This window comes from Mytilus galloprovincialis, chromosome 3 (assembly GCF_965363235.1).
Source record: "Mytilus galloprovincialis chromosome 3, xbMytGall1.hap1.1, whole genome shotgun sequence".
NCBI classification, from domain to species: domain Eukaryota; kingdom Metazoa; phylum Mollusca; class Bivalvia; order Mytilida; family Mytilidae; genus Mytilus; species Mytilus galloprovincialis.
This window is the reverse complement of record NC_134840.1, coordinates 104,960,352-104,984,336: the sequence shown is the minus strand read 5'-3', so window position 1 is coordinate 104,984,336 and position 23,985 is coordinate 104,960,352. Positions and strand designations below refer to the sequence as shown.

Sequence of the window (23,985 nt, the reverse complement as noted above, 5' to 3'; positions counted from 1 at the left end):
CGACATGGACAAAGGGTGCGAAAATTGTCTGCCATTGGAAAATAATGGTATGTTGTAAAGGGACAAAGATTTTGACTTGAACAGGCAACATAGACCCTAAAAAGTTGTTGCAAGGTTTGTGTAGCAGAATTACGATCACTCCCTAACAGCAGTTATTTCTTTCAATCTCTGTCAATAAATAAACTTATCATAGATACCAGGTTTAAATTTTGTAATTACGCCAGACGTGCGTTTCGTCTACAAAAAAAGGCAACAGTAGTATACCGCTGTTCGAAACTCATAAATCGATAGAAAAAAACAAATCCGGGTTACAAACTAAAACTGAGGGAAACGCATTAAAGATAAGAGTAGAACAACGACACAACAGAAACACAACATTAAAATGTAACACACATAGAAACGAACTAGGCATTAGACAAAATCCGATGAGAATAACAAATATACATCAAAACTTGATACATGAATTTAGGATAGAAAAGTACCGTGACACGTCTTATAGCAATGCTAATTCACACTCAAATATAAGAGGAAACAAACGACACAACAGAACACAATGTTTAAATGTAACACACACAGAAACGAACTATAATGTAACAATGGCCATTTTCCTGACTTGGTACAGGACATTTTTTAAGGAATAAAATGGTTGGTTGAACCTGGTTTTGAGGCATGCCAAATCTCCCGCTTTAATGGCACTGTCAAATATAACATTAAAATGACAACATAACATTACAGGACTACAATACAAATCAATAGGGGGACATATAGGACAGAGAAACACACGAATAATAGCTAACAAAAGGCAACAGGTTTAATTTTTAATACTCCAGAAGTGCGCCTCGTCTACAAAAGACTCAAGTGAAGCTCGAATCCAAAAAGGTTAAAAGGGCCAAATAAAGAACGAAGTTGGAGAGAATTGAGGACCAATTCTTAGAAGTTTTGCCAATCTGTTCCCTGAGGTAGAAAAGCCTTAGTTTTTCAAAAATTCAAAAGTTTTGTGAACAGTTAATTTATAAATACATGAAATATGACCATATCAATGATACTGTCATCTCAGCCGGAAGTGCTGACTACTTGGCTGTTGATACCCTCGGGGAATTCAAACTCCACCAGCAGTGGCATCGACCCAGTGGTTGTAAATAAACTCATCAAAGATACCAGGATTAAATTTTGTATTTACGCCAGACGCGCGTTTCGTCTGCAAAAGACTCATCAGTGACGCTCGAAACCAAAAAAGTTTAAAAGGCTAAATAAAGTACGAAGTTGACGAGCATTGAGGACCAAATTCCTAAAAAGTTTTGTCAATTTTCTATACCCCGTGATACCAATGGTCCAGTCGGCCTAACTATGCATGACATATTTGCCTCTGGCTGTTATGAAACCATTCAACAACAACCAATGGCGCACACATGTAAACCAATGACAAAGTTACGTATCTCTAGCAAGTTTAAATATATACTTACACTTCTTCTGGTCTTAGTTTACAGTTCGTCATTCTGTCTGATGTCTTTGAATACTTATACAAGCCATCTGACTCTTTTCATAATTTGAAAAACATGGCTCTTATTCAAAACATATGTTGTGTGTTTGTTTTAATTAGATAATTATAGTTAATTAAAAGTACTAAACCCACTCTCATTAATTAGGATACGCTGCTGTTGAAAATATATCATCTTAAGAGTTAGGGGGTATACTTTTAAAGAAACTGTGAATCATGATAAATCTGATGATTTACCATTTTGAATTCGAATTGATTTTACAGAGAAATTTCTCACATGATTGCAATAGAAGTATTAAGAAAATAAACTTAGAAGCTCATAGATTCTAACAATAATAAACAAATGAACAAATATTAAAAGCCTAAAGATAGTTCAAAACCACGATTTTGACAGATTGTTGCAAAACTGTAATAATTGTCAACAACAAAAATGTACGATTGAAATTCTAAACCAAAAGCAAAATATTTTGGAAGTGAAACTAATAATTGTCTCTCCGATAATAACCAATTCATTTTGATACAAGAAGAAACTTTCGAAATAAAAACGGTGGAAAGATCTTCGTAAAAGGGTTTATTTGATATACTTAATTCAAAGCTAGACTTTTTACGAAATATAATTCATGATGTGTGTATTCCAGCTGTAAACGTATTTTATAATCGTGGAAATATTAAGTTCATTGAAAGTTGAGATGTTATTTCAAACACTTGCATATAGAAACAACTAAAAAATGTATAAAACGAAACTTCTTATTATCGCAAAAGATAGTAAATTAAATAAAGGAAAAGAAAAGTAATACATTTTGGTATTCGGAACAGCAAATTATGAAAAAAAAACGATGATTTTTCTTGCTTAGATTGAATAAAGGTACTATCACTACTAGTATGTTCAGGTATAATGTTCATTGGTGTCTTGAGAAAAGAAATATAGATGATTAATAAAAATCTGGATTAAACAGCCGAATCTGCTAGTAAAGTCGCCTTTATTAAAACGAAAACCTGTCTTGTAAGGTCATCTTCTTTACCTGTATCAAGTCAGGAAAATGGCCACTGTTATAATATAGGTCGTTTCTGTGTGTGTTCCATTCTAATGTTGTGTTTCTGTTGTGTCGTAGTTCTCTTATATTTGATGTGTTTCCCTCAGTTTTAGAGTGTACCCCGGATTTGGGTTTTTTTCTCAATCGATTTATGGATTTCGAACAGCGGTATACTACTGTTTCCTTAATTTAGCCCAATAGTAGAAAAAACAACTCTATCTAGACCTCTCCAGTTTTTGGTATGGTATGTGTTACTAAGTCTTTAGTTTTCTTAATTGTGTTTTGTGTACTGTTGTTTGTCTGTTTGTCTTTTTCTTTTTTAGCCATTGCGTTGTTACTTTATTTTCGACTTAGTTAGAATGTCCCTATGTTATCTTTTTCCTCTCTTTTAAAATGTCAGTTGTTCCCCGTGTGTGACCTTTATATGCTTGTTTGACTGTATACGTCATCTTAGAAAAAGTCTTCATGCAGTTATATATCTATTATTAAAATGCACAGTGTAAAAACAAACGGATAATGTGTTTACTTTGCAAAACATATTTCATACTTATTAATGCTTTGACTTTGGAATGCATATATCAACATCAATCTTAATATAACACCTTTCGAATTATAACATAAACATGTGTGATGAAAAGTTTATCTTTTATGTCAATCCCGGGTGTATACTGTAGATAAGTATATAAGAGATTTCTAGACAGATTTCATTTTTTGTATTAAGATTGTAACAAATCTGATTCACATGTTCACCAAGTCATGCAAAGTGGTAGAATTTTAAATGTGCATCGGTATGTATTATAGGATGTTCATGACCTGTATTGAAAAAGTTTTATTTTCACCATCCCCTCTATGGAGAGGCTATCGGGATATATGATGTCGGGACGAAAACCTTTTCAATTCTTTTCTGTGCCTTATAATCAAGTGTAATTTAAAGAAGCTTCTTTTAATTTTAGCAAATTAAAACTGATGCAGCCCTCACAAAAGTGTTTCTATGCAGAAAATCATACTCCGTAAAACTTAGTTGTCCAGTTTTCATCCATTATTAAAATACTTTATTTTGGAAAAGACAATATAAAGATTAATGTGTAATTCTATCAAAGTACCATTTCAAGACAACATTATTGTTTGCTCAAAATCTTACAGAATGTTTACAAATGAACGTCTATGTATCATTGGTGTCTGCAGCAGATGACATAATGTAGGTTTTATAATATTCAAATATCTAAACCTGAGCTTTCATACAAAGTACTTTAACTATGTTTTTTATGTTTAACATGTTTAATCATGGTATTTAATCATGATGTATTCCTTTTAACAGTCACATCAATGCTTGTCTATAGCTTCCTCGTACAGTAATAAATACTGAAAAAATACTGAGACTCTGTGGCAGATATTTCATCGGTATCCAAGATTAAGGGTTTGTCTTTTTCAAACTTGCTTTGAATATTCATACAATTTATACATTCAATAAAATAGATCAACAAACTCGTCAACATTAGGTTGTAATTGTTTTCCTCCTGTTTCATAACTAGCTCCTTGATTACTTATTTGCAATTCTGTTTACCACCATTGTAAACAAATATGTTTATAAACTAAACACATCTGCCCGTTTTTGTGTTATTTTTACTTAGGTTCAATGTCGTTAACAGACTTACAAACACAAACGAATTACATCAACGCCAGAAGTTGCAATTTCCGTACTATTGCGTATATAAACTTTCAACCTCAGAATATTTTATACATAATCTATCATATTATTAAGGTCGATAAACGTTTTGTTTTGTACAGAAGAGTTTCCGGTAAAACTTGACACACTCTTGTCGGAATATCCGGTTGAAGTAAGAGTATATGATTGGATTGATAGCACAGTTGGATAAGTAGGATCGCAAGAAAAATTGATAAAGTGTTTCTCCGGCCTGTGATAGTTTCTCCCATCGTTCTGGATAAATCGATCGATGACTTGCTAACCCCAAGAATGGCGAGAAACAAAGAATGTATGCAATGGTAACCACAAATAACATGATTGTTGTTTTCCCGATACGTATCGCCCGAGAGTCAAATACTTTTTTCTTCTTTAACATGGTTGAAGATTGGGATAAATATGGAAGTCTAGCAACATCCGGTTTCATTTTCGGCTCATTTTCATTTACAAGGGAGGAATTATTATCCTTTTCCTCGTCATCTTTCCAAACGCTGTCATCTTTATCATTGCAATTAATAGAAGAAATATCAGCAATTACACCATCGTCACCATCGCCAACGGACTTCAATGATGTTGTCCTAAACTTCCAACGACGGCATACTTGGGCGCCAATAATTGAATATATGACGACTAAAACTATAAATATAACTATAGTACATGCGCACTGAACAAGAAGATATGCCAATGGGTATTGCGTGTCACGATATCTAGTTTCAATTAAGCAGAATTTCAGTTCGATCGTTGGTGTAATGCGCCGAACTTCTATGCCGTATATTATCAGAGAAGGCCAGCACGTGGCGACTGACGTCACAATAATTACGATTGATATCAGTTTAGCTATCTTTGGGTTCATTGGCTTTTTATACGGTTTACAAATCCTCATATGGCGGTCTACGGCAATAGCAATCAGCAATAAAGCCCCGCCACTATTACACGTGTAAGTGGTGAACCGAAATAACTTACACAATACAGGAAAATCAAAGTTAAATGGGTTGAACATATGTGCCAACTCAAAAGGAAATGTTAACGTACAGTTGGTAAGATCCAGTATTGCCAGGGCAATAATAAAAACTCGGGTAGAACTTTTCTTCCATCTTGTAAAATAGATGTAGAAAACGGTGGCATTGCCTGGTATGCCAATAAACAGTAATATAAATGTATATATTATAGACGGAATGTTGATATAGACTCTTCTCTCTGATAATGTCTCCAATGTAAATGGCACAGATCTTCTAAAACTTTGAGTGTTGTTTAAGGCAGTAGCATTCATGTCTCCGCGTTGATTTTGCGATGGCTGAAAAACAAAATAGATTTATTTTAATGAACTGTCTTTAAAATAAACAACACGATACTCTTCTTGTTTTTTTTATGGAATAAGAAATTCAGACCCAGTAGTTCTGTGTATTTAATTTTTTACACTGTGTGCTCTGTAGATATTGATAGAATTGTGTAGTGTCGTCAATTATCCACCAGAATCTTAAGTGATGAAGATATGAACAACTATATAGGCCACTGAACAGTCTTGAGTTTTCATCAATAAGCGAAACCTAATCCATAAAGTAAGCTTTAAACATCCCCGGCATGCATAGCGGGTTTGACAGTCCATGTGTTAGTAACTATCAAGCTTAAAGTTTTCAAATTCTTTTCAATTTTCTGATTTGTAAATCGTAAAGAAGCTAACTTTTAAGATTGAATCATAAATGCATTGCAATCTATATTTCACCCCAGTTCTGTAGACATCTGATACAATTCGTTTATATTCTGAATACACATATATTATTTAAACATTGTGTACAGATGTTTTTCTTGTATAGTCAATGAATTATAAATAAAAATCAAATATTGAATAATAATCTGTATTGGCCTTAAGCATATTGAAAACAGCTTGTGACAAACAAAATACAAATTACATAATAATATCAAAGTTATTTAATATAGATAAGCAAAAATAAGTTGCAATATCGAACGATTACACATAATGATTAATTCAAAGACGGCATGTACAAGTCTAGTATCAGCAAATCAAAAATAGTCTTCGAAATGAAAACAAAATATTCCATGAATTTGAAAAATACGATACTTCAAATTTTAAAACGTAATGAATACAAGATTAGACATAAGATGAAGAAAACACAATATCTTATTACTTCCATTCGCATTAATCCAACAAATATAAACTTTGATTGTATGACTTCAGCTTCTCGCATTTATGTTCCGCTGAGATCCTTAGGAGAGAGTGTGGGTGGGGTTTATGGAATAGAGAATAATGGAGAGAGTGTGGGTGGGGGTTTATGGAATAGAGAATAATGGAGAGAGTGTGGGTGGGGGTTTATGGAATAGAGAATAATGGAGAGAGTGTGGGTGGGGGTTTATGGAATAGAGAATAATGGAGAGAGTGTGGGTGGGGGTTTATGGAATAGAGAATAATGGAGAGAGTGTGGGTGGGGTTTATGGAATAGAGAATAATGGAGAGAGTGTGGGTGGGGTTTATGGAATAGAGAATAATGGAGAGAGTGTGGGTGGGGTTTATGGAATAGAGAATAATGTTCAGCTGAGATCCTTGGGAGAGAGTGTGGGTGGGGTTTATGGAATAGAGAATAATGTTCAGCTGAGATCCTTGGGAGAGAGTGTGGGTGGGGTTTATGGAATAGAGAATAATGTTCAGCTGAGATCCTTGGGAGAGAGTGTGGGTGGGGTTTATGGAATAGAGAATAATGTTCAGCTGAGATCCTTGGGAGAGAGTGTGGGTGGGGTTTATGGAATAGAGAATAATGTTCAGCTGACATCCTTGGGAGAGAGTGTGGGTGGGGTTTATGGAATAGAGAATAATGTTCAGCTGAGATCCTTAGGAGAGAGTGTGGGTGGGGTTTATGGAATAGAGAATAATGGACAAACATAAGATTCATATCTCTATTTTATAAGTAAAGATAAATATACAAACTTTTAGACAGAAAATATAAACCGCTACGTACGGTTAATATCGTTCTCATATCCACCTTTTTAATTCATTAATAGAATAATAATAATAATGGCGTTTCCGTACAGAGGAAAACTATTTTCCGTCGTAATTTTAACCCATATAAGCTACAATATACAAATTTTGTATCGTATTTTTCAATTTAAAGGTATTTGTTGATAGATATTAAAATATGTATTAGACATATTTCTCATAAAATTATAATCCACCCCCTTAAATTCATATATAAAATAAGAAATAAAACTTACCGTCTAGAAATTAAGCAATGTTTATAAATGCTTGGGATGTTGATAAACCTTTACCATGTCTACGTACATAATGGGTTTCACAGGAAGGAAGAACGAAAATTAACGATAACTAAAAACTGTTAGTAACACTTTACATCAATGAAAAGTATGTCATATTCTACCCATCCCAACTGTTTTTACTTAACATCACATAAACTAAAAGCTTTAGAAAAGCACCATTCATTAGCCTGATTATGTTTACCAAAATTAAGTCATGATCCAACGAAGAGGAATACAACTCGTAAACCCCAGATGCATGGCTACTGATAATAACTTGCGCTCGGTATTAGTCGATATTTTCATTAAAAAAGTGTGTAAACATTAATTATAGTTAATTAACACAAAATATGGATTTAATTAAATAGTTGTATCGGTTATATGACCTAACATGTGACCCATATTTTATAAACTAAACAATTATCTCTACAATCGGAGGATTCAGTACAAATCATATCAGATCAAAATCAAATTATTTCAGTGTTTATGCAAACTACGAATATTGGATTGTTAACTTACAAAGACAGATACTAGTATGCAAATTTTTATAAGCATACAACATTCTGGGTTCAAAAACATTCATAACATATAATCCGCTGCATTTGTTTGCACCTATTTTAATTCAGGAATCTGTTGACTTGTTCATTGGTTCTTATTTGTTGATGTGGTCCATAAGTTCTTTTCGTTTCTCTTGGGTTTTTTTAAAATCGATAATAACGTTAGTTTCCCTGTTTGAATGTGTTTACACTAGTGATTGTTGGGGTCCTTTATAGCTTGTTGTTCGGTGTGAGCCAAGGCTCTGTTTTGAAGGCTGTGCATTGACCTGTAATGGTTAATTTTTTATTAATTTATTTCTTGAATGGAGAGTTGTACCATTGGCACTCATATCATATCTTTTTATATATCTATATATCATATATGCAACTCGTCTAAACATCAACCCAACAATGTTAGATCTGTAAATTTGCTTTCGCAAATTTTTGGTTCTTCCCTCGCCGGGATTCGAACCCATGCTTCTGAGATATCGTGACACCAAATCGCCTGCACTGCAGCCGTCCCGCTAGACCACACGACCACTTGGTATGTAAGACAGCACCTATATACATGTATTATAAAAATAACACTCTATGATAAGAAGTAATGGTTTACAAAAATAGCATGGGTTCGAATCCCGGCGAGGGAAGAACCCAAAATTTGCGAAAGCAAATTTACAGATCTAACATTGTTTGGTTGATGTTTAGACGAGTTGTATATACATTATGTACACAGCCATGTATCACCATCATTGATGGCGATCCGATGGATACATCTGTTGTAGAGTTGTCACTGAATCAGACGTACTTATATATATCATATATGTATATAATGTATAAAATACAGTTACGTGATGTAGTATAATGGTGAATAGATTACAAATTGAATTTGTTTCTCTAGTGGATCCATGGTCACGGAAGTAGCCGAGGAAAAATAATACACCAAAAGTATTCAATACAAAAATGCTTCATGTATAGTAATTGGCATTCATACTAATATTCAACAAGTATAACAACAATACCGAATTCCAAGACAAATTTAAACAGGGGAAGTCCATATAACTGACATGTAATCAAGCGCTATCAATGCATGGAAGAAGTGAGAGAAAACGCAACTGTCTGCCATATTCCTGACTTGGTTTCACAAAGAATCGTACGTCAAATCGTAAGTTTTTGACCGTTTTATAAACAACCGTAAGTCGAAATTTATCGCAAGTTTGATCGTAAACTTACGATTGTTAACAGGCAGTCGTAAGTCAAATCGTAGGGATTTTACCTGTCGAAAATTTGTTAAAATCAACACCATTACATTATCTTAAAGAAAAATAAGTTTCATTGGATGCTTAGAATACCCGTATTTATGTAATATTGTCCAATCATAAGTAACTGAAACTTTATATTCCTGAAATAATCGTATTTCTCAGTACATTTGGTGCTTGTGTCTAACTGTGTACTAAAGTACAGCAAAAAACAAGAAAATTATAAAAGCTTATTTACTAGTTCTACAGCATTTATCACTCATGTTTTACACGGACTTTATGAAGATAACAATAAATACATATATGTCAAGCTTTTAAATGACAATCCAAATTAAGACCTCTTCTAGTCTTTAGTCCCCCATTTTCTCATCTATCGATGCATGTCCTGCGGTCATACACTACAGAGGAGGACTATAATGCTCTTTATTGATAGACAAATAATAGTCCAAAAATTGAGAAAACAATCATTTATAAGTACATGAATGTATTGGTATGAATCCATAGTTTCAATGTTATTTACTAATTACACCAGTTGCCATGTGCTCTATCAAGTTCGCGTTTGTTTAGGTATAAAATGTATGCTTCAACTACGTACTCAATACCTGCCTGGATCTTTCTAATAATTGTATGTTTGAAAACTATGATAATTCACTTTGCTATATGGGATTGTTTATGTCTATAAATATCCTTATCAAATTTCATTTTCAAATTAAGAATATTGTAGGCATAAAAATCCTAAATTTATTATTATTATTATTAATATTATTATTATTATTATTATTTCTGTCAAAATGATTCAACTTTCTCAATGACACTGTGTAATTACATAAATAAAATATGCAGTACTTTAGGAGAAAACTCAAAAGGTGCAACACAAGTCTATGGGATTTAGTATAAAATAAGAACACATTTTTATAACGTTTTGGTAACATTTAAGGGAGACACGGAAAATACTGACAAAAAATAAAATTAGAGAAGCTGTGTTTGAAATAAAAATGTGTTCGTTAAATTCAATAAAATTACATTTGCATGTAGAGGTGCTGAACCTTTTCTATAATTTATGTGAAAATATTGTTATATCGAAGAGCTTGCTGTCAATTTTGTGTACTCGAATTTTCAATGATATTTATCGTAACCGTTTCACACCATGAATATGATCATATTAGGTAAATATGATATCCTACCTGTACAAATTTCATCGAATTCCATTCAGTAGTTTTAATTTTTTCTTCGTTTATATTTGGATGATTGGTTATTGTTGTTACGTCTTACACGGCAAAAATGGCATAATAAACACGAATCATTGCTTAATTTTGTAATAATACATAATATTAAATTTATTAAAATCAGGTTTTATTTTATTTCGATTCATATGATGAATCAAGAAAAGTAATTATTCAATTAAACGTAGAATTGATTTGTTTTTGTCCTACTTATGCCTCAAGAAATGGTCAAATGAAACATAGACCGAATACCGTGCGTAACGTCTTCAAGAGCCTAATAGTATAGTTACATTTCAATATATAGTTATATATTTGAAACTGAATTTTTGGTGTAACCGATTAAACAATGAAATAAAAGTTTGTTTCCCATGAAACCGTTTAATTTGTTTTTAAAAACACTGAATTTTGTTGATTTCCATAAAAAGTGATAGTGAAAGATTGGGCAACGTATTATCTTGATCGTGAAAGAAAATGCGTGACCAGACAGACGCAGGACGTGTGTGGGTCTGTGTGGGTTATTTTTAAGTCCGTGGCTATTTTGATTAATTATATAGAGTGTTGCTAGTTAGCCGGTCATAATTAAGAAATAGAAGTATATGAATTAAGAATAATAAAAATATAGAACCATATTAAACTTCAATAAGAAATCTCTATATAACTATGTCTTCTGAAAACATTTATACAAAATTGTTATTCTATATATAGTCTCTTAAAAACATGTTTTTAAAACATTTTTAAAAAGTAAAATATTAAAATTGATAGGAGGTATGACAGGTTAAAAAAACACTTTAAAATAATAGTTAATAATATATTGCCGTACGTACAAAAGCATTTAACAAGGACACAAATATCTGCAATCGCTAGAATTCGCTGTGGTACTTTCCCATTAGAGTCATTAAGACGCTATAAAAACATTCCAATCGAACAACGATGATGTAAAATGTGCAATTCTTGGTCTATAGAAGATGAACAACACTTCAACTTATATTGTCATCGTAACTCGGTTTTGAGATATAAACTACTTACTGCAATATGAGCAGATCCTGCTTATCCTCTACGCATAAATGAACTTCCACCAAATGCTGCCTTAAATGAACTGTTATAAAACATTATGATATCCTACCTGTACAAATTTTTTTTTTATATAAAAACAACGTTACATATGCATAGCGAACATTATCTTGGACTGTGATCGTATCCGAAGAGAAATTCTCTAACTATTTGACTTTAACTGTTGAATTTTCTTATTATTTAGAAATTCGTCCAAAACTATTTGTTATCTATTTAAAAAAAACCTGAGTTTTAATTTGTCCTTTTAGTTTTGAAACAAAAAGTAACATCAAACAACCTCATAAATAATTTCCTTAAAAATATATAATTTTATTTCATATAGTCTGAATTAAAAAACTGAAATAAGACCGGCAAAATAGCAAATTTCATATAGTCTGAATTAAAAAATCTGAAATAAGACCGGCAAAATAGCAAAACTCTATACCAATCGCTATTTTGCCCTAGCTGGCAAAATAGCGCCAAGGAGACATTACGTTAAGAAAAGCAACGAGAACCTATATTGTTTTAGACAAAACAATATACTCTCCGAATATTATATCTGTAATTATATCAAGTTTTCGTTAAAATAATCAACTGTCTAGTCTGTATTTCGAAAAAGGCTATCATTGTAGTCTATGAGGAAATTAATTTTTTATTACTGGCAATTTATATATATAGTAGTTCACATTGTTCAAATGTTCCGACATAAGTGTAAAAGTACAAATTAAAGTACACTCTTCATGTATGAACAACACTTTTGACGGTCTCGCACTACGTTTGCGCGCATTTGCGGATTAAAATATTTTACGTTTGCGCGCAGCTTTTGATTACATTTGCGCGCATTCATTTTACAGGTAATCTCATGTAAAATGATAATTCATATATATTAAATTATAAATGACTATATTTTATTGGTATTTTCATAATAGATATGACTATCAATTATAAATTTTGAAAATAGTTTGTTAATTCAAATCATATATTGTTCATATTGAATTCTAAAATCAATTTAAAACCCCTTTTTATCTTAAGTTCAAGTTATGATAAATGGGCTATGTCACAGATTTCTTAAAGTTTTGTCTACACCTTTGACGTGTTGAATTGTATCTGAAAATCGAAAAAAAATATACGGCTTTATCTCCTTTTTCCCTGTCTAAGAAAAGACTTAGACTAACGGAAGGGGTACTGATAATTGTAAATAATTGATAAATAATAAAGTATTATGACCTGTATTTCACCTTAGTTTACCTGTCAAAAAAATGCGCGCAAATGTAAGCAAAAGCTGCGCGCAAACGTAATGATTTTTGCGCGCAAATGTAGTGGTAATGCGCGCAAACGTAATGCACCGCTCCACCTATACAAGGATTTACTTGCTATAAAAATCCTTGACCTTTAACACGATACAAAATGTGTTATTATCATTTTTTAAAAGAATTAACATGTGGCGAAGATGTATGAGATAATGAGACACATATGATCATGAAATAGTTCTTAATACAACAAAGGATATATCTTGTATTCCACAAAAGATTGTCGATGTTCTTTGCGATATAGTTAGTTTTGATATTGATTTATTGCTGATGTTTAACGCCACGTACGTTTGTCTATCTTTGACATTTTTCTTCTAGTTTAGTGTTTTTACCACATGTATCTGCTAGCATCATTCCGTACAATTCGAAAATGCTCAAATTAGAAAAACAATTGCCAAAAGGTTTGCACTAGCTCAAGTGTGTGTAATACTTAAAGAGCATATGGTCCGAGAACACAGTTATTCGTAAATTACACGATTCGCCCTTTATATATACACAAATAAAAAATTAAACATGACCCAAATGAATAAGTAATTTGGGCCTAAAAATTACAACTCCCAGATACAAAACAAAATAATTAAAAAAAAAACGTATCATTAACATATATAGGATAAGAACGTGTTTACAAATGCATTACAAGTTTTATGCTTTTTTTTATCTCCTAATGACTATTATATTTGTTGGATGATACAGTTACAAATACACCGCATAGTGTTATAAAATATGAAATAAAAATATGCATATACTTTTTACGTTTCCATAATTGATTGTTGTTTTGTCAGTGGGTTCCTCCTTGACAAAAAAAACTAGACACGCACTAGAAACTATCACAATGCTTAACACATTTTATACCTGTTCATAAATAACATTGAAAGATACTTATAATTTCTAGTAAAAAATGTCCCAATGAATGTAACTTAAGAGGGTCGTGGTTTTCTTGTTATATGTATTATTTAATTTGTTAAATAATTTTTCTATAATCTTTTAAGACTTTGTAAATTTTGCTCATTATTCTCTATTCTGCACGTTATTCGCTATCCTTATTATTTTGGCTTTTTTTCTCGGTTTTTTATTTTTTTTTTTTTTTATCCATTTTCTGTATTTCTCTATTCTATAAACTCCATTTAGACCTTCATATATTTTTTATCCTAATTTCAGGACCAGTCAGCAATTTGTTTCCAATCATTAATGTTGAATTAATAAATCGATGCATTAACAATAACCGGTTTATGCATACATATGTATCCATATCCAATCTCTGCTCGCACTTCTAAACCCAATAATTTAACATCACACACACTTTAACAGATATTTCATTGAACACTGACTACTAGTATGGAAATCTTGGTAAAACCACAAGTTGCGCTAAGGGTCGGGTGGTTTTTTTTAGACCCGTCGCCATTTTCATTTAATTTTTCATGTTGTAACTGTCGGAAATCATGACACCTTTGTATTTGTTGCATATACAATTAAAACTGGAAATGTTATTTTGTTCGTAACATGTATAATGGGGATGATAAAGGTGAATAGAACATTTATACATCAATATGGTCCGGGAACAATGACATAGTCCCTAGTGTGGACTGTGTGTTGGTTGCCATTTATTTTTATACTCCTTCCAAATTTATTTCTTCATGTTTTATGCCTCAAATAGCAATTACACTGTAAACAAAAATTGGGTCCTGAATTTTAAAGTAAAAAAGAGATTTTGTCCAGCTGAAAAAGGTTTAAAATTAGCATTTCGGAAGATGTGAAAAGTTTTCAAGACCCCCTTAACATAAAATTGTCCATATTTTGGGTTAGAGTCGATGAAGTTTTCTATAGTTTTGATATAATTTGTCTCAAACATAGTAAAACACAGTGTAAGTTATAATTGAGAAAGCGCAGGTGTCAATTATTTAATTTTCATTTATTTTCTAAAAGAAATACTTTACGAAATAACTGTGTTCTCGGACCATATGCTCTTTAAGTATTACACACACTTAAGCTAGTGCAAACCTTTTGGCAATTGTTTTTCTAATTTGAGCATTTTCGAATTGTACGGAATGATGCTAGCAGATACATGTGGTAAAAACACTAAACTAGAAGAAACATGTCAAAGATAGAGAAACGTGGCGTTAAACATCAGCAATAAATCAATATCAATACTAACTATATCATAAAGAACATCGACAATCTTTTGTGGAATACAAGATATATCCTTTGTTGTATTGAGAACTATTTGTCTTATAATCTCATACATCTTCGCCATATATTAATTCTTTCAAAAAAATGATAATTACGCATTTTGTCTCGGTCAAGGATTTTTATAGTAAGTAAATCCTTGTATACAGGTGGAGACCGTCAAAACTTTTGTTCATACATGAAGAGTGTACTTTAATTTGTACTTTAACACTTATGTCATAACATTTGTCGAATGTGAACAACTATAGATTGTAATAAATAATTTAATTTCCTCATAGACGACAATGATAGCCTTTTTCGAGATACAGACTAGAAAGTTGATTAGTTTAACGAAAACTTGCTATAATTACAGATATAATATTCGGAGAGTATTTTTTAGTCTAAAAAAATGTAGGTTGTCGTTGCTTTTCTTATCGTAATGTGTATACTTATTTCCCATGCATGGGGGGAGAATGGCTATATATCACCTGTATAAAAAAAAAACCACACACACACAGACCCACACACGTCCTGCGTTTGTCTGGTCACGCATTGTCTTTCACGATCGAGATAATACGTTACCCAATCTTTCACTGTCAATTTTTATGAAAAATCAACAAAAATCAGTGTTTTTAAAAACACAATAAACGGTTTCAAGGGAAAACAACTTTTATTTCATTGTTTAATCGGTCACACTAAAGATTCAGTTTCAAGTATATAACTATATATTGAAATGTAGTCATTATAGGCTCAAAATGTGTTCATATTTTGTTTTCATATTTTAATAAATCCCATAGCCTTGTGTTGCGCCTTTTGTGTTTTCTCCTAAAGTACTGCATATTTTATTTATCCAATTGCACAGTGCATGTCATTGAGAAAGTTGAATCATTATTACAGACATATTTTTTTCCCCGAATTTATTCCGTATTAAGAAAAAAAACAAAAGATTTTTCACAGATTTAAAAGTAAAATTTCAATTAGATACATTCACAATCCCGATTCACAATTCTTGACCACCGTTGGGTATTCTTTCACGATCATTTCTCTCGATAATTCGAATGACACCCGTGATCTGTAACCGAAGAGCGAGTGGAAGGCAATCAAGGGGGTTTTGTAAAATTTTGGGAATGTTAAGGAGGACTTTCAAACTTGTATTTAATTCTTCTAAGCGGGACGGGGAAGGGGCAATGAAATGTTTTCAAAATATTTTAGCAATTCTGTATACAATGAACACACTATTGTTTAGGTGGAGATGCATACTCAAGAGACAACCTACCGTGCGCTGCCTATACAATAAAAAATTGTAATATTTTGACACAGAGAAAATAGTTTTTGATGTGGTTCTTGTTGCTCAGTCTATAGTTTTTTAGGTTGTGTTTTGTGTATTGTTGTTAGTCTGTTGTTATTTTTCTATTTTAGGCATGGCGTAGTCAGTTTATTTTTGACTAATGAGTTTGAATGTCCCTCTTGAAGAGTTCCATCATTTCTGATTGTTTTAGCACCAATTGATGTTGTTGTTAGTTGAGTTGATGCTACTTCTATGAGAAGTAAAAAGATATATCCTTGTTCACTGACTATCTTTCAAATACAATAACCGATTTATGATTAACTAATAAAATGAATTTTGTTTTATAATTTCTTAATACTCTACAACAATCATCAAATTCGTGAAAAATCGACACCTCTTTCCTTCATGTTCAGTGACAAATATTTCGCGGATAATCAAGATACATTTTGAAAATAAACAAAACTCTAAATGAATGACTGACGTATGCTCTCCATCCAATTAGTATGATTTCATAATCTGAAGTCAAATCAGCAGATAAAAAGGCTATTAACTTTATAAACGCATCTATACAGCAGATCGAATATTATTAATAGGATAATTGTGTCGTCCCTAATAGAAAAAACGAATGCAAATACAATTTTCTCTCCAAAATGATAATGTTCATATAATCATGGTCGTATTAATGATACGTTTTTTCACTCTCAAATGCAGAAAAAATGAGTTTGTATAGACACTAATCAGACAGGTAATCGCAGAGCAGAATTGCCACTGTAAGTTTGGACCCTTGGGTTGATATTTTAATCAAGGTCGCTAGTACTATGATATGCCCGTGTTCATTGAACCGAAAAATCTGATTCAAATTTTGGCGGGTGGGCAAAAAGGTGGACAAACCAGAACCCATTGCTCAGCACAATAATGATAAAAACTGTCTTGACATCAATACTAAAATCATAAAACGTCAAATATTGTTAAGCAAAAACAGTCACAACAGTCTATACTTCCAACGGAAGCTTTGGAGAACATTACGCACTGAAGTCACAACAGTAATGATCATTAAGTCTATATACGTCCAAACGGAAGCTTTGTAGAACATTCTAATACTCTTTGATTTATAAATAATTCTAACCACTAAAGCGTAGGCATGAAATACCACATTCTGTTTTATTCAATCAAACGGAATCATGTTTCTAATGATAAAATATCGCTTTACATCAATTTTACTAAACGTGACTTTGACGTCATCATTTTAATGAATAAAGGAAAATGTCCGGTATACGTTAATGCAACAGAAACTATATCAAGCACCTACTGAAAAGCGGGATGTTAAAGACTTCATAATGTAATTATTTTCACGATCGCGTTTTAGAGAAGAAAAGAATAATAAAAGACTTAATACATGAAAGGTCCTGAAAGATACATATATCAAATATCTCCCCCCCCCCCCCCCCCCCCCCGAAAAAAACACAACACAAACATACCAACGAAAAAACAAAAACACATAGAAAAAAATCAAATGAAAACAGAAAAAGAAAACAACAACAACACCAAACAAACAATCCATGCACCCATGAAAAACATGTAGATGCATTAATTCAAATCAATTCAATTACTATGATATATGAACATAGTAGAACAGAAAGAAGAAAATCATAAAAACACTTAAACTGTCAGACTAGTGATCAATTGATCTTACAATACATGCACTCTTAGATAAAGAAGACATATACACTTGTGTGTTAATTGATATAATTCATCATCATCAATAATCTTTGGAGGGGGAAACACTTTTGTGATGTTGGATATGGGAGGAGTGGGGCTGAGAATTTTAACTATATATAGGGGTTAAAAAAAAGGGATATGGGGAGAAAAATGAAACAAGTTGAATTTAGAAAATAAGCACTCCCGTGTCATCCCTCAAAAGTTAATTGATATAATGAAACATTCTCAAGCTTTTTAATCATCTATGTTACTTAAGTTCAATTAGGCTAAGCAGATAAGTTCAAGTATGTTTTCATCAGTGTATTAGTTGCAAACTTTATTTATTTTTAGACTGCAGTTGTAACAAGGTCGGCATATTTCAAGTTGAGGTTTGTCTCGATTTTCGCGTTTTAAATAGCAAAATGTCGGTCTTCTGTTAATTCTCTCAGAATCATATGATATCTTAAAATAAAGTGTACAAAAGAATTAGTTTAGGGAGCAACCATTTTACTTCAAGGGGACGGGTATGGTTTATTGTCCGAGTCAGAAAATTAAAAACTTTGAGGTGTGGGGGAAATCTGTATTAGGATACTTTGATCTTTGTCATCTGCTTGACCACAATATTTTTTCGTTCAATTGGGGATCAGAATCTTTTTCTTGGAAAAAAAAACCCATAGCCCCTCCGTTGAAGATAAAAGGTAGTTCCCTTAGTGAAGTGCCTTGTGATATTTTCTAGGTCAGTTGTCATATCAAAATTTCTAAATTTTCTATTTAATAGTCCCTTTTTAACTTATACATCTTCCAAATGCATTTAGGTTTTTTTTTCTTATCTTCTTATATCAATTCTTCATCTTTTCTTGTCAGTGTTATGAGTTCGCTTTGTTTGCAGTTGTTTGTGTGTGGAGTTGGTTTTGCTTCTTTTTATGTTTAATATGAATAAAAAAAGATATGAAAGTGAGACACCACATTTGCAACATCATAGCTAAGAGTCCCGGACATAAGAAAGGCAACATACAGTTTTCAACAATTTAGAAATTTGGTCATACCATTTATGCCAAACTCTCCGTAAGTTTGGCTGTGCGTGATATATAGATACGCAGCCACGTACGGTCAGTTAACCCCAATTCATTGGAGAGATATATTGCGATGCCATCATGATCTTCACATTAAGAACTCTTGCCAGTAACAATTTACTCTTCATGGGATCCGTAGGGGTCTGTCACAAGGCTAAATTTCTATCCTTTTCCAATATAACTAGTTTCCAGTGGCATTCCAACTTATTCATCCTGGTAAGCCACCTTTTCATGACCTACCTATTGTATCAATTGTGAATTGACCAAGTGTGAAATATTTGCCACTGGACGTAAAGCAAACAACCATTAATCAATCCTAAGCCAGAATAAATTTTGAGAGATAATCTATTAACGAACAACTTTATATATTTACTACATGGGCGACTCCAGGGTCCGACGAATTTTTTTCCAACGGCTGTTACACATGTATCTCAAAAAAAAGTTTTCATAGGATGATCATGATCTTTTAAAAAAAATGTTTTCATTTCATATCAATATAATAAGCCTAATATAATATACTCACTTGTAATCACAGTAGAGATATAATACATCCGCTTGAATACACTCTAACTTTAATTAAAAATGTTTTGTGATTCTGGGACATCTTTATTCATATCTTAGTTAACTTCCTATCGCAAACGTAATAGACACAATAAAGTCATTCTTCTACTGTTCAATCTCAGCTGTATAGTTTCATTTAATTCCTCCGTTCATGAAATAAGCTTCCAATGGTATTAGTGAAGTTTTAGAGAGAACGATACGCGAAGCCATATATCGAAAATGATTTCTTTGCGGGGATGTCAAATCGTTGGAATAAATATCCAAATCACAACACAAATGCAAAGTTTATTATGGTATTGACAAATAAATATGTCAAAATTACCATATTAGTTTGTTGTAATCGCCGCCCAGTGTCTTTTAGAAGATGCAAAGAAAACGAACAAACCAATTCTGGCTAGCAATCCGCTATGAGTATAAAAAATTGTTCCTGAAATTATCTTCGATTTAAATATAAATTATGAACACTTTTATAATTAAAATCGTTCCTTTTGACTGGTTCGTTTAAATTAAAGAGTTTTTGGGGGAGAATGGTGTTTACTAGAAAACGAGGATACACTTTATTTCTAAATTCAAAAAATCTTTCCATTTACTGAAACCATCGGACCTTGACACAAAACACAATAAATATTTTATTTGGAACGTGATATTCCGGAAGGATCAGCTAGAAATGTGCATGCGGACATACAAATTAATAATATATATACAACTCGTCTAAACATCAACCCAACAATGTTAGATCTGTAAATTTGCTTTCGCAAATTATATATTATATATATATAAAAGGTAAAGCTTTAACCGAAACCATCCAGGTTTATTTTAAACTTCCTTGAATACAAAAGCCCCATGTAAGGGAAGATACAATCTGTGAACGCTGGGGCAGTTAGTACTTCAAAAGTATTTAGTTTGACGCTTATATCGAAACCAATGGATATTAAACCGACTTCATCTTCATGATACCGATATCTGTATCAGAAAACCCCTAGAACCATCTTTTAAGCCATACCAAACCAAAAAATATACTTGGTATTATATTTATCTACAACACGGCAACTTTTGCATCATCCAAATTTCACAAATCCTATCTACATGTAGTGATAGTAAATTGCCAACGAGACAAAATTTCCAGTACAGACCTAAAAACGAGGATATAAACAAATTATTTTTCGATTGCACAACAAAACATCAGAATACTGAAGATTACTTGTCGCTGCGCATACGTGGTATTCGCCTAAATTTAGATACCTTGTAAAGTTGGTCCAGACTCAATTCCATAATTCATCCTGAAAACAGCGGCGCTCCTTTTTTAACAGATTTGTACCAAACATCCCTTAACACCGGAGAAGTCCCACAAGACTATTTCTGGAGAGATGCTTACGTGGTACCTCTATTCAAGAAAGATGAAAGACATTTAGCTTCCAACCATAGACCTGTATCATTAACCTCTGTCACATGTGAGGTCTTGGAACACATAGTCCCAGTAGTATTATGGACCATTTTGACAAACACAACATACTTACCAACGCACAGCATGGATTTCGCAAAAAAACGATCATCCGAACGGCAACTTATAATAACAATCAACGACATTGCAAAAAAAAAAACTGGAAAAAGGATCCCAAGTCGACATCATCCTTCTGCACTTAGCAAAGGCATTCGACAAAGTACCGCACCACCATCTTTTACACAAATTAGAATTTTATGGGTTAAATCATACAGCTACAAAATGGATGCAATCTGTCCTTAAAAACAGAATGCAGAGCGATATATTAAAAGGAGCTGTCTCTTCTCCAGTCCCGGTACTATCATGCGTCCCAGGGCAGTTCTTGGTTCTGACCTACATTAATAACATGCCAGAAACATCAACGTCATCTGAAACAAAACTTTTTGCAGACGATAGCCTACTCCGCTTTAGAACACTAAACAACCAGTGTCGTAATTTCCGCTTCTTGCTATGTTTTGATATAGTTTTAAAGCCAGCAAATACGAATACTCATAAAACTAGTAAATACACGGAGTAATAAATAAATACGGACATCAAATCTGTTGTCTGTTCTCTCTCGTCATTGGTAGCGTGAATAAATTATCAATAGTAAAAATGATACTTTTATTAATAGCCGATATCTTTCCATATAAGTACAATATTCCAACAATAATATATAATAAACATACGGGACGAAACTACTAAAATAATAATCTTTCTCGGGTATTTTCGTACGGGTCAACTGGGATTATCTTACATATTACAATGATAAATACGGTAAATAAATGCAAGGCATACAGCTAATGCGCTGCTTCTTACCTCTAGGACCCCCCGGGATGAGCCTTGCTGCAAGCCAAACGTAAACACAGCAAAGACTGACGAATGTGACGTTGCACTGGTATTTATTTTAAATTACCTGAAGTAAATATTCTAAGCAGGAAGAAAAACATAACGTAACATAACGTAAAACGCTTACATAAAATATAGGAGTCCTCGACTCAAAATGCTTATAATCAAACACTCTTATAAATAAACATATCTAGACATATTAATTCTTCCAGTTAAGAACTCATAAATGTACACTTTTGGGTTCACGCTTAAAATATTGACCCAACGGTAACGTTCTGAACAATACATGACAAAGTTGCGCCATATACGACGTTATAGATACAGCTAATAACATAAAGTAAAACGTACGTAAATTACTCATTCAATATACTAAATACTAGAAATAACTTCTGACAACTCATATAAACTCTCATAATACAATAATAACAATATTCCTTTACTTGGAAATAACCAATATACACATTTACAACACCAGGCAGACAGCAACTTTTGCAAAAAGACTTAACATCATTGGAAGAATGGGAGAATAAATGGCAAATGAGTTTTAACGTCAAAAATGCATAGTTATCAGAATAACGCAGAAGAACAAACAAGTGAGAGATACATCATATAAACTCCACGGACACACACTATACAATGTTGATGCAAGCAAATACTTAGGCGCAACTATCAGCAACAATATATCTTAGGATAGAAATATTGATAATATTGTAGGCAAAGGAAATAAATAATTTGGATTTATCCGAAGAATTCTTAAAAGACTGCACAAAACCAGTAAAAGCAGCAGCATATACAACCATGGTAAGACCTTCAGTGGAATATGCCTGCACAGTTTGGGAGCCATCGAGCCAAACACTTACAAGATCTAATCATTAGAACAAAATCAAAAAAGAGCAGCAAGATTTGTTCATAATAACTACTCAGACCGAACACCTGGCTAAGTAACACACATGGTTAAACAATTACAGTGGGAAAGCCTGGAAGAACATAGGACTATGTATGCTATTTAAAATTCAGCATGGGCTAATCAATATTGATAGACAACTAATCAAATACCCAACAAAAGCCGGACCATAGGTATAGGCCGCTTTTACCAAGAAAGAACAAAAACTGACACCTATGGACAGTCATTCAATTTCTTCCCAAAGACTATCAGGGAAGAAATGCCGAAAAATGATGTATAAATTTTACAAGAGGGCACTGTACGGCAATCACCAACCAGCAAAACTCAAACCGTACCGCAAGCTAAAATAAAAGCCTCTGTATAAAAAAAAATGTAAAAATAGATCAACAGTAACATACGACAACAAATGAAATAGTAGTTTCAGTGCGTAGTGGTTTTTTTCAATTTTTAACTATGTTTAGCAACTTTTTTGTTGCATTATAATTTGCTCACGTCTACCTAAAAAGAAAATGAAAAATTTTCAGTTTTTCGCAAATTTGCATTTTTTTTTAGAGTGTATGATTACGGATATCCCCACCATATATGTCTCTGCGGTCCCCTATCAAATATTTTTATAATTCATGACTGCTTAATAGAGGTATTTATCTCAGACAGAAAAAAAATCCGATATACTTTAGTGTAAGGCTGCCTCGTCAGTTATTCAAATATTCTATACTATTAAATGATAACAAATAATTATCTGTTTTAAACATATACTCGAACGCATAATTGTTTCAGCTGGGTGGATAATTTGCTTTTTTAATAATTATATTGTAACTGATTAGAATTACTATACATGAACGATAAGTTGTAATAGTTTATTTTTAAAATTTGTGGCCTCTTTGAATAGAATAATTTGTCGTTATTTATCTTATAAAATTTCTGTTTTGATTTTTTTCCCCTTCCACAACAGACATTTCATAATCGTTATAATTGAATATATGTGCATATGTATTCTTCGTTTATTGTCTTTTTAATAAGATAAGTTTTTTTTAAATCAAAAACCATTAGTCCGCGAAAAGGGACATAATCGGAAAAAACGTTATTCTGATCTTGACTT

At 32.5% G+C, this 23,985-nt stretch overlaps 1 protein-coding gene across 1 annotated transcript; it reads right to left on the bottom strand.

The window, feature by feature from the left end:
* Window positions 1-3,561: 3,561 nt before the first annotated feature.
* LOC143069652 (cholecystokinin receptor type A-like) lies at window positions 3,562-7,673 on the bottom strand. The gene is made up of 2 exons (XM_076244395.1): window positions 7,460-7,673; window positions 3,562-5,528 (listed from the first exon to the last, which is right to left on the bottom strand). Exon 2 carries the CDS (start codon window positions 5,502-5,504, stop codon window positions 4,290-4,292), a length of 1,215 nt encoding a protein of 404 aa, XP_076100510.1. The 5' UTR covers window positions 5,505-5,528; window positions 7,460-7,673; the 3' UTR covers window positions 3,562-4,289.
* Between the last annotated feature and the right edge of the window lie 16,312 nt (window positions 7,674-23,985).

Bases quoted from the DNA above. Each gene is read 5' to 3' on its own strand.
- LOC143069652 (XM_076244395.1), bottom strand. From the start codon at position 5,504: ATGAATGCTACTGCCTTAAACAACACTCAAAGTTTTAGAAGATCTGTG.